The sequence below is a fragment of the Pholcus phalangioides genome, unplaced genomic scaffold, assembly GCF_987345545.1.
Source record: "Pholcus phalangioides strain wild (caught in Gottingen) unplaced genomic scaffold, Ppha-v1.0 ptg000007l_1, whole genome shotgun sequence".
In the NCBI taxonomy this organism is placed as follows: Eukaryota; Metazoa; Arthropoda; class Arachnida; order Araneae; family Pholcidae; genus Pholcus; species Pholcus phalangioides.
In genome coordinates this window covers 9,247,075-9,260,124 of record NW_028301600.1, presented here as the reverse complement: position 1 = coordinate 9,260,124, position 13,050 = coordinate 9,247,075, and the positions used below count along the sequence as shown (strand labels likewise).

At 37.6% G+C, this 13,050-nt stretch overlaps 1 protein-coding gene across 1 annotated transcript; it reads left to right on the top strand.

Moving 5' to 3' along the window:
- Positions 1-1,477: 1,477 nt before the first annotated feature.
- On the top strand, positions 1,478-2,588 carry LOC149084893 (uncharacterized). The gene has a single exon (XM_089233861.1). It carries the CDS (start codon positions 1,635-1,637, stop codon positions 2,382-2,384), a length of 750 nt encoding a protein of 249 aa, XP_089089987.1. The 5' UTR covers positions 1,478-1,634; the 3' UTR covers positions 2,385-2,588.
- Positions 2,589-13,050: the final 10,462 nt, after the last annotated feature.

Genomic DNA, 13,050 nt, shown 5'->3' with positions numbered 1-13,050 from the left:
CTATAAATAAATACTGCAATGGGGGACATGAATAAATAAAAAGTTGTCTGGAAAATCATCTATCATAATTTCACCTGATGATAATTTATTTCGATGCATTTCTTATTAGGAGAAACGTTATTAAAATTAAAGATATTCGATATTAGTTGAACACACAAATACTCATTGGACAGACAAAAATTTGCGTTATTGCAATCGACTAAGAGAAAACTACAACATGTTACGCGTCTGTGCAATTGCTGGTGGAAGTATCTTTTGAAAAATAAGCCCCCATCTTATAGAAAACTCAGTTTATCCGCTAATATTTCTTCTTGAAAAATTACGGAATGAATTAAATGAGTTGAGACAGAGCTAAAGCAAAAGCAGGTTCTGAACAACGTATGTTTGTACCAGATGGTGTGGCATGATCTGACGAGGAGAGCGAAACTTCAGGAATTATTTCCGCCCGAGCGTATCATTTCAAAATTCATTGCAAAGGATCCATCAAAGCTTCAGTTTTATTCTTTTTAATAGGAGTTATGCTGTTTCGTGTTAAAGTACAATAATCATTTCGCAATTACCTTGGACATAATTACCCATTAACGGGATTCAGTGGGATTAAAGAAAATTGGGATTTCCATGTGGTTACATGACGATGCAAATTAATCGGAGTAATTGAATTAAAATTAATTGAATCAAGAGTGAATGAGAGAGACGGACTGAATCTTCCGGTTCACTTATTCGAAAAGGTCAACATTCTTGCTTAGAATACTGATAAATAATCAATAAAGAGGCAATTATTCTGATCTAAATGGAATATACAGGTCTTGTGTAATTGGTATGATCATACACTTTCAGTTGAAAGTGTTGGGATATAGATTTCAATATGACTCATAACAAAACATAATTTATTGGGAGCGGTAGCCCAGGTCGATAAGTAAGTCGTAAATACAAATACAAGGCCACAACCTGCAAAATGTCCAACGAGGTGGCTGAGAAAAAGATGCCCATAATAAATATGGATGTCATATATTTCAAAAATACAGCAATCCAATTAAAAATGCAATTACAAACAATATATATATACATGATGAAATATTATAAAATGCCCATAAAAGGTCTGGTTGTCTCATTCTAAGTATGGATAGCTTCTCGATTTACCCCAACATGTTATCTATTTCTTTTTAAACGTGTCAATTGTGTTACAATTTACTACCTCCGGGGGTAAGTCATTCCATTTATTAACTACCCTATTAGAGAAAAATTCCCTGCGACACCAGAACATCGCATTGTCTGTTACCAATCGATACTGGTGCCCTGTGGCGTCGCCGCCGACGTGTGGGAAAAGAAAGCCACTTCCTCAGAGCGAGGATTGATGTACGCGCTCAAAGCGCCATCAGGTGATTATTCTAGTTATTGCGCAGTTCGTTTCTCGTGATGTATATAGGATGTTGTGTGAAATAAAGTCCGTCCCTTGTATAAGATATGTCTCTGTAACTACACGCAACCGATGCATCTCATAATTCCCGATATTGGTGACCTTGGAAAGTCTGATCATCAGTTGAGACATTATATCTAAAAAAAGAAACAGCGGACGCATCTCAACGGAAACAACACGTGCTGTTGAACATTCTCGCCCACGCAAAAGCGAAAGCATGGCGGACGTGGCAGCGGTAAAGATACCACCGTACAATTTCGCCGATCCTACACTGTGGTTCTTGATGTGCGAATCAACTTTCGAACTGGGGATTCCGAAACCGGTAACGGACAGTCGCACAAAATTCAACTACATAGTGGCCCATCTACCACCGGAAGCAGCTTCCGTCATCCGCGATGTCATCACGAATCCAACGGCAACAGATCCCTACGGACACGTGAAATCGGAATTAATCAAGCGCAGTGGTGAATCGTCACAGCAAGAGATACGGAAACTTCTCACTGGGGAGCAACTCGGTGATCGTCGTCCAAGTGAAATTTTGCGCGTCATGCGGCGTCGCGCGGAATCACACAGCGTTCCGGACGAGCTCATGTTGGAACTGTTTCTTCAGCATTTGCCAACATCTGTGCAATCTATCCTGGCTGCAGTCACACCACTAACGTTGGACAAAGCGGCCGAAATCGCCGATCGCGTCATGGACGTAGCACCACAAGCGGTAAGTGCCTGTTCCAACTCTTCCGCGAATTCCATCGAGGAACGTTTGTTGTCGGAAATCGAAAAGCTCCATGTGCGAATCGACGAGATTTCCCGAGGGCGAAGTCGTAGCCCGTACCGAAATCGCTACCCGCGACAGCGTAGCAGATCGAAAAATCGCGACGAGTGTTGGTATCATCGACGATTCGGCACCGATGCCAAGAAATGTGTCTCTCCCTGCAAATATTCGGGAAACGAACTCAGCAAAGAGTAGAGGCGACTTGCTCTTTGCCATCTACGTCACGTCGCCTGTTTGTGAAAGACATGAAAACGAATCTATCTTTCCTCGTTGATACGGGCAGTGATGTTTCGATCTTGCCGGCAAGCCTTTCTCAGCGCAAACAACGGCCTGTTCAAGCGTTCGCAGCCGCGAATTCATCATCCATCGAGGTGTATGGCCAACATATTCTTTCCGTGGATTTCGGCTTGAGACGAAATTTTTCCTGGCCATTTTACATCGCCAATGTGTCAACTCCTATACTGGGTGCGGACTTCCTTCATTATTTCGACTTAGTCCCGGACCTTCGCAACAAGTTCCTACGTGACTTGAAAACGAAATTGAAACGTCCCGGACGCGTCTCAAACGCAACGTGCATTCATTCGGTGAAAACGATTACCGGTGACTCGGCGTATCACAAGCTGATTTCTGAATTCCCGGAGATCACTAAACTTCCTAATCCAAATGCACCAGTAAAGCACAACACCATCCATCATATATCCACAAAAGGACCGCCTGTGGTGGCGAAACCTCGTAGGTTAGCTCCAGACAGATTAAAAATAGCGAAATCGGAATTTCACAACATGCTGCAACTGGGGCATTTGAGACCTTCGAGGAGTAATTACGCCTCACCACTTCATATGGTACCAAAAAAGGGTACCTTGGAATTTCGACCGGTCGGAGATTTCCGTGCTTTAAATGCACAAACGTTAAAAGACAAATATCCCATTCCTTGCATTGCTGATTTCACTGCTGAACTGCATGGTACTAAAATTTTCAGCCATGTGGATCTCATAAAAGCCTATCATCAGATCCCAATAAACCCTGATGACATCCACAAAACAGCAATATGCACACCTTTCGGATTGTTTGAGAGCACCAGGATGCAATTCGGATTGTGCAACGCTTCTGCAACCTTCCAGCGATTCATCGATGAAGTGACCAGAGGACTTCCTGGAGTTTACGCATTCGTCGACGACATCCTGATTGCATCAAAAGATCCTGATGAACACATCCATCATCTCAAGACTCTCTTCAACAGACTTCAAGAATATGGACTCTGCGTCAACGTCTCCAAGTGCAACTTCGGTAAAGAAACCATCGACTTCCTTGGATTCCGGCTATCTACAAGCGGCATCGAACCTCTGACAGATCGAGTTCAGTGTATCTTGGATTATCCACAGCCAACGACCTTGACACAACTTCGAAGATTTCTCGGTATGTACAATTTTTATCGACGTTTCATTCCGAATGCTGCCGATTTGTTACATCCGTTAATAAAATTTCTCGAAGGTCATAAAAATAAAAAATCACCTCGTTCTGCTCGTGCCAACGACCAACTCGCGTGGACCGATGAAGCAACAAAGTCGTTCACTTTGGCCAAAGATGCCATGGCAAATGCCACACTCCTGAGACATCCACTTCCTGGAGCTAAACTAAGTGTTTGGGTAGATGCTTCAGATGTCGCAGTGGGTGGTGCTCTCATGCAATTAGCCGACAAATGGGAACCCATCGCATTCTTCTCTATGAAATTGTCCAAAAGTCAAAACAAATGGTCCGCATACGACCGAGAACTATTTGCAATTTATTCATCTATAAAAAAATTCAAGCACATGCTCGAAGGCAGGGAGTTCATTATCTACACAGATCAGAGGCCCCTAATTTATGCCTTCAAGCAAAATCCAAACAAATGTTCGCCGCGACAGCTTCGTCATTTGGACTTGATATCCCAGTATTCAACCGATATCCGTCACGTCCAAGGCTCTCAAAATTATGTCGCAGATGCACTGTCAAGAATCGAAATCGACGCAATAACTGGTTCTAAGGACATTAATTTCAAAGAATTCGGGGAATTTCAATCAAGCGACCCGGAACTGAAAGAAATTTTGAAGGGTAACAACACATCTCTACAGCTGGAACTGAAGCCATGTCATCTAACAGATGGTGAATTATGGTGTGACATTTCAACTGGCTCACCCAGACCTTTCGTTCCAGACTCGTATCGAAAGCTGATTTTTGACCACCTTCACAATCTATCGCATCCCGGAATCGCTGTAACAAAAAACCTCATTTGCTCACGATATGTGTGGCCAAACATGAACAAAAACATCACAGCTTGGGTACGCTGCTGCCAATCATGCCAGCGATCGAAAATCCAGAGGCACACAAAAGCACCTCTGAGCACCTTCGCACTTCCCGACGCTCGTTTTTCACATGTGCACATTGACATTATAGGCCCTTATCCACCATCAAACGGGAACATCTACTGTCTTACCATGATAGACAGATTTACAAGATGGCCCGAAGTAACACCGATACCGGACATACGCGCCGAAACCATCTGCAAAGCATTCTTTGATTCATGGATCAGTCGTTTTGGGTGTCCCTCAACAGTGACCACAGATCGTGGAACTCAATTTGAATCTCATCTCTTCCAGCAGCTCGCAGCACTACTAGGAACAGATCGCATACGAACCACTGCATATCATCCAATTGCCAATGGTCTGGTCGAGCGATTTCATCGCACCCTAAAAAGTGCCATCATTGCTCACGACAATACCAAATGGTCAGAATCGCTTCCGATAGTCCTCCTGGGTCTACGATCCGCTTTCAAGGAGGATCTTCAAGCTACCTGTGCCGAACTGGTGTATGGAACCACTATTCGATTGCCATCTGACCTACTTTCAGATGAGGTGTCCAAATCTACACCAGACGCTACCTATGCATCAATGCTGTCTTCGCTCATGAGGAGTTTATCACCCATATCTCCATCTCATAAGAATACTTTCAAGATTTATGTTCATCCTTCCTTAAAATCTTGTTCTCATGTGTTCTTACGCGTAGACAAAGTTCGACCTGCATTAAGCGCACCCTACACTGGACCATATCCTGTAGTGCGAAGGACCGACAAAGTTTTTGTAATCAAAGTAAATGGTAAATCTATCTCAGTGTCTATTGACAGAGTCAAACCTGCATTCGCCATGGATGACAGAGAACCACCTGCGGTCACCGAACTACCAAATGAGATCAGTTCTAAACAGGACTCCAAAAGTCCAGCGTCAACGACAGAAAAAACAGTAACAACTCGTTATGGACGAAGAGTTCATTTTCCAGAACGATTTGTTTCGTATTTTTGATTGCATATGTTTTACACCCATTTATATTCTTGTGTTATGCCTTTACATTTCCGCATATGTGTACATATTATTTTCGCATTTCTCGCATAAGTGTTAATTTACATTATTTATTTTTTCAAATCATTGCAAACATGTTAACATCGTATATATTCGTATTTTTCATTCGTCTTAGCAAAATATTGAATTCTCAGCTGTCGCAAGTATTTATACACACATGCACATTGGTTATTATTTGTTATAATTTTGTATCATCAATATGTGAATGTCAATCTTGTATTTCCTACATTAGCGTTCGCTCGCTCACTGGGGGGATAGTCTGTGGCGTCGCCGCCGACGTGTGGGAAAAGAAAGCCACTTCCTCAGAGCGAGGATTGATGTACGTGCTCAAAGCGCCATCAGGTGATTATTCTAGTTATTGCGCAGTTCGTTTCTCGTGATGTATATAGGATGTTGTGTGAAATAAAGTCCGTCCCTTGTATAAGATATGTCTCTGTAACTACACGCAACCGATGCATCTCATAATTCCCGACAGCCCCCTTGTAAAAGCAGTCGATTGACGGTGTACTAAAATTCCTGGTCCATCCTATCTATCCCATTGAAAATTTTGAACACTTCGATCATATCTCCTCGACACCTGCGTTCATCCAATGTAAACATATTCAAAAAATGTAGTCTCTCTTCATAACTCAAGCCCCTTATATCCCACAAGGGACAGAGCGGGGGTCATGTTTGGTGTTTGCATAATTCAAGAAAATTGAAGAAAACCCGGACAGCGCCGGATATTATAGCTAGTATTATATAATGTTAATGGCAACCAACGAGACTTATGTCCCATACTGGTTGTTGCAATAAATATGTTTATAAAATACAGTGCAGTAATGTTATTTTCAGATATATGGTGGAAAAAAGAACAAAAGAGAAAGATAATAGTTATAATAAAAATGAAATGAGAGAGAATAAAAAACAAAATATAACAAAAATTATAATATAATGAAAGTTATAATATAATAAAAATTATATATATATAATATAAAAAAATATATAATAAAGTATAATCCACATGCAACGGTGGAGGTGTTATAAAAACTACATATCAGTAATATCAACATGAATCCATTATATAGATTTAATATGCACATCAGACACAAAAAAGAAGAAAAAAAACATGATAAATATAGAGCTAGCTCATGAATTTGTACAGCATTTATGGAAGGTGGTTTAAAGATACGATTAAATCAAGGATAATGTTGGACACTCACTTAGGTCACTCAAAAGCGGGAAATACAAAGGCTACAGACAAGACGAATGAGCGTGGAAAGATGTATGTTAGGCATCATGAGCAAAAAGAGACAGAAAACGAATCGGTTGGATAAGAAGCCACGCAAAGGTATATGAAATCATGAAAAAATTAAACGTTTAAAATGGGAATGGGCTGGACATATTGCACGAAGACAGGACAACAGATGAGCCATAAGTATTCTGGTTGGTACCCCCGTGGTGTTAAACGTCCGAGAAGCCGTCCCCACGCAAGATGGATCAAAGTGCTATGTCAGAAAAGTTGCTGGAGTCAACTGGATGGCTTTTAGAGGAGACCTTCATCCATTAGTGGCTTGTAAATAGTTGATGATGATGATGAATGTTCGAGAATGAAATTATAAATTGAACTCAATGTCAATGAGTTCGAGCAGATAAAGTTGTATATTAGGAATAAAATAGGTCCAAGTACTGATCCTTGAGGAACACCAGATGTAATTTGTTTTTTAGAACTCAAAATGGAATTTACTTTTGCACTTTGAACTCTGCTAGTAAGATATGTTTTGAAAGTTTAAGTGGCAAACCCCGAATTCCTGCATATTCTAGCTTGGTTAGAAGAATACTATCATTCACGGTATCACAAAAGCTTTGCTTATATCTAAAAATAATGATGAAACTTTACAATTATTGTTATCTGCTATATACACATTTGAAAGGAAATGAACAAGAGCTTACTCTGTACTTTTTACCTTTCTGAATCTGAATTGGTTCTCACTAAAAAAATTAATACTGTCAAGAAATTTATTCTGGATTTAATTATTTTTTCTATGATCTTTTTGAGAAGACAGATAGTAAAGAAATCGGTCTATAATTATTAACACTCTTTTGTTCCCTTTTTTGTATATTGGAGAAACGATTGCAAGTTTCAGGCACTCTGGAAATTCACCATTGATAAAACTTAAATTAAAAATAAACGATAAAACATCAGTTACATATGATGCAATGAATTTCAATGTTATGGAATTAATTTTGTCAAATCCTAACGATTTTTTGGAATGCAGAGTTTATTATACTCAATACTTCATGACTATCCGTAGGGTATATAAATAAAGATTTCTCAAAAAAAATTTAAATTTGAACAATTACTAGGAAATATAATATAATCATTTGTACAAAAATTATATAGAAAAAAGGTCATTAAAACATTCAGCAATATCAATTGAATTCGTTATTTCACCAGTTGTTTCAGTAAAAACCGTGTCAATGCTGCTACATTTATCCTCTCCAATTAATTTGTTAATTAAATTCCATTGAGATTTTGAGTCACCGTTAGCTTGAATAAATGCTGCTGTTCGGGTGACCGATATGCCGTGTATTGAGAAATTTGTCTTTAACTATATTCTATTCAGGGCCCCATTAATGAATTAATCTGAATGCCTAAATTAAATGCAATAATCATAATTTAAAAATGCCGTTTGGTTTTTGACTCATTGTGTCGGATCTTATTTTAATATGTTCTTGTAATGCAATTTTCAGTGTGAACTGGGTGATTCTTGAATCCATTCCCTACTTTCATCAAGGCCACCCACTAACGATAAATTCACAATTTAATTGGTAATTTTGTTAATCCAAATAACCATATAACAATTGTGTCTTGTCGGGATTTTGTTTGTCGGGATTATGACCCAGACATATACAGAACACATACAAAATGCATTCCGACACGTACCGATTCGTTAGAAGTTCCGCAGAGTAATACTATTTGCGAGGTGCATGTGGTGTGTCGTATAGTAACTACTTTTTCCAAGATTATAGCTTTGTTTAGATAGTTCTTTATCATTTAATAATTGAATAATAAACTAAAACTAGATTGAAAATAAATGAGTTCCGCATATCTAAAAGTTTTTTGAGAACACAATACTAGTTCTCACTGTTAATTTAAATACCATTTTTTTGGACTTTATTTTTATCAAATACACGAGTATGATCATTATAACATCTGCTAGACATTCCGCCGACTAATCTTTTAATAGAATCTCTACCATTCTCAATCACCTTAATAAAGAAAAAAAATAGGTAAATACTATTATTCTATTAACTTATTTTCACACTCGTTTACCCATAACCAATGTGTGGTTAAACTCTTATTCCGCGGTAACAAGGAAAAATATTCAGATAAGCATCTTCAAAACAAGCAGATATACAATTTTTCTTACAACAATTAGCATATTGTACCTGACAAATTTCATTAGAAAGAGAAACGAGATGTAAAAAAAAGGAAAAGTTGGTTTTTTTTCTTTTTTTGGGGAAAAAAAGCAACGATGGAAATTGTTTCTTTTCGTGATCGAAGAAAATATTTTATCCCGTATATATACGTTTTGAATTTTTTTTCTTGTTTCTTATTCCAATCTGTGTAATACAGAAATAACTTTTCAGTATCATAGCGATGATTGTTTGATTTGATTATATGCAAGTCAATGAATTCGGAAACCAGACGTAATTAAGCGAGGAAGAAGTAAAAAAATAGAAATAATAATAACAATAATTTATAATACCAAAAAATGCAACCGTGAGGCAAACGGAAGTTGAGTGGGGGAAAAAACTGGTAAAAATTTTTTTCTAGCATTTTCTAGTTTTTCCTTTTAATAGTCGTTCTTCATGTTGTTTCCCGAATCATCGTAAAGCTCTCAAAAATAAGACGTAGCTAATTGGTGTTGCGTAATTACCCTAATATTTCAAGCCAATTCATTCAATTATAATCAAGAGGAACGTGAATCGCTGGAGTTCTACTTCAAAATTGAATCTTCCGAATCGATTTCTCGGATAAAAAGGAATAAAAAAATATATTTTTTTAATATAAATGTTTTTGTTTTTAAATAAATAAAATAAATACAATTTATTTCGGAAAAGAAAACTCAAATGATTAAGTTGAAATACCTGAAGCACTTAGCAATTTTGAATTTCAATAATTAGTTTCGTTTCTGTTTGTTTTGACTGAAATTTCAATTCAAAAGTATGTTTCAAGTAGATATTTTTTTACTACATCATTATTTCTTGCCGGATTTCCTAGAATTCAGGGTTTTTTTGTTCTGAAACGTATGTCTGTAATTTTTTTTGCTATGTTGGAAATTTAAATTGTTTCGTATTTAGGTAGAATATGTAGGGGTTTTTTTTGTAACAGTTATTCTTATACTTTTTCTGTTGAGATCCTACAATTTCTCCTCTTAGGGTAAATTGACCGGGTACACAATTAAATAGTACGTAAGTTAAAATGTATCTTTTATTAGCAAAAAATAGACGCGTTCATCGTCCAGTAAACGTGATGTGCTCCCTCTCGAAAATTTTGGAACTTATCATCAAAAGGCGATTGGTGAAGTGCACAGACCAGAATAATGTAGTGTCGTCGGATAATCAGCATGGGTTCAGAAAGGGGAAATCTTGTATAACCAGCCTCCTTTGCTTCTATGTTTGCGTAACTAAGGTTTTGGGTAAGGGCAAAATTGCGATGTTGTTTATCTTGATTTCCAGAAGGCATTCGATCGGGTCGAACATGGGAAACTCTTGAAGAGTTTACTCGAGATTGTGGGATTGGGAGCAACTTGCAGAATTTGATAGAATCATGGTTAAAAGATAGGTCATAACGGGTTATGGTGAACAGGGAATTCTTCTCCGATAGGAATAGTGTCACAAGTGGAGTCCCTCAGTGTGTCCTAGGGTCCCGTACCTTTTTTTTCTCATTTTATTGATAAACTCGATCAGGTTATCGATGGGATTGTTAGCAAATTCGCAGATGAACAGATGAAACTAATTGCAACGTGGAACTAATTGGGTAGCCGAGAATCAATGCGCTAGAGAGTTGCTCCACACGAACTTAAATAGGATTGCAGCATGGGCAAATGAATTTAACATGACTTTTAGCGTTGTCAAATGCATGGACACGCAGGATCCAGGGATTGTGCGTACATTAGTGCGAGGATCATGTAAAGTGAGCATTGGAAATTGGTTGTTCAGTAATTTGTACTGTGTTGTGAACGATTCTTGAGCTATTTGAACCAGACCCACCTGCAATCGATATTTTCAACGTACGAAGGAGAGAAAGGGAACACAAAGGAATTTTGTGTACCCACGAGCAGATTAGAACCACTGCAGGAGGTCGTACGCTACAAGATCGGTGTGCTAATGTATACGCACCTTAAGAAGGTGTCTTCGCGTTCTCCTAAAGTGATGCTTCTACTTTTTCGGGGCTTAGTTCGTCGTAGATTGGAGTATGTCGTAAGGGTTTGGAGCCCTTAGCTACAGAGGGCTATAGACTTGATTGAGGGGTCACAGAGAAGAGCTATACGTGCACTGGTTGATACACAAGGCTTGAACTATGAAGAGATTCTTGATTTCTTAAATATCTTTATATTGGAAGAACGTAGGTGTTGGGGTATATGATCAAAGTGTTTGAAATTTTAAACGGGATGGATGGGATGGACCATGAATTATTAATACGCCGTCAATCAACTGCTTCGACGAGGAGGCACCAGTGTTGATTGGTAAGGGAGAACTCCAGGTTGTGCTGTCACAGGGAATTTTTCTCTAATAGGGTTGCTAATGAATGAAATAGCTTACCCCCGGTGGTAGTAAATTCTAACACAATTGACACGTTTAAAAAAATAAGATAAATATGTTGGGTTAAATAGAGAAGCTATCTATTCTTAGATGAGATACCTAAACATTTTTTATGGGCAATGTATTGTATTTTATCATATAGATATAGCTTGTATAATTGCACTTTTAATTGGGTTGCTGTATTTTAGAAATATCCATATTTGTTATGGGTATTTTATTTTCAGCCACATTGTTGGGCATTTCGCCTGTTGTGGTCTCCTATTTGTATTTGTATTCATGATCTAGCGACATAAAAATTAATTACGAAAATATGGTCATCAGAGATATTGAACGGGACGTCCTTGCATTTGATTTAATACAGTTCCACTTTACAATTAACTGGAAGAAAGGCAATATAAAATTATTTTTCAGAAACTGTAATGAAACATTGAAGTTTTAGTTTGGATTTTGTGTAGGATATGAAAAATTTCAGATGTATATAAATTATCAGTCTATGTCTGTATCTATGCACTTGTGGTTTGATAATATTGTTTGGCATAGGAGCAGGTGCTGGTTTTAAATAGATACTCCAACGGTGATCTCGAAATCGATGGAAAATTAATTACTGACTTCACGTGTTTCTGGAGCATCAGTATGCTTTGTCGCAAATGAAGGGGATCTAACAAAATCTGACGGTAATCACATGAGGAAGAGTAGTTGCAATGAGATAAATCAAGTTTTCGTATTTCGACACAGTGCGATTCGTACTGGATAAACGTACGGATGACGTACGGTGACATAAATATGATATCAGTGATTAAAAAAAATTCAGATGCATAGCGGGAATAAGACAAAGTAATTACATGAAACACGCGATTCATTTCAGACAATTCTATAGCATAGATATCTGATAACACAACTAAATCTTCTATGATACTACATCATTAAAGTAATTCAACAGGCAACGATTTCTATTACAGCAGAGTTGTTTGTTCACTACTAAAAAAGAACGGTCGAAACTCATTACTGCAAATCCTATCGACTCTGAACAACAAACACTTAGGTGGTTTTCAGTTCTCAAACATAATAGCTGAATGCTAGATTTTTGTACAGCCTGTTGCATAGTGTTTTGTTGTCAGTTTTCCCAGTGTTGTTTTAATGAAACGGCAGTAGGTCACAAGCTGTTTGAAATAAAAGTGTTTGTAAGTTGGATAAACTTTCTTCTTGCATGGGCTAGTCATACAATTCATCGCAAATAACTATAATGAAGCCCTGAAAATGTAAACATGCATTACCATTCATACATTACCATTAGGATATACTGTAATATAGGCATAGTATAATGACTATTACTATTCAAACATTCATAAATACGCATTATTAGGCATTTGCATGCTAAGATTTTTAACTAATTTTTTAGCTTCGAGTTACAGAAATCACCTCTAACAACTATAAGCATTATCTATTTTTTTGTGCCTATATTATTGCTGTAATTTTCATTTCTGCTCACAATGAATGAAAATTGAAATAAATCTAAAAAAAACGACTTTGTGTCATTGTAAATTTTATTTTTAATTTAATTTTCTAACGTTGTCTATTTTCACCAAAAGTTCTATTTTTGAAGATCTTATACCAACAATTCAATATTGTAGTAAAGCAAATAAAGAGAGAGCAAGAAA

Excerpts from the sequence above, each read along its gene's own strand:
- LOC149084893 (XM_089233861.1), top strand. The coding sequence starts at position 1,635 with ATGGCGGACGTGGCAGCGGTAAAGATACCACCGTACAATTTCGCCGAT.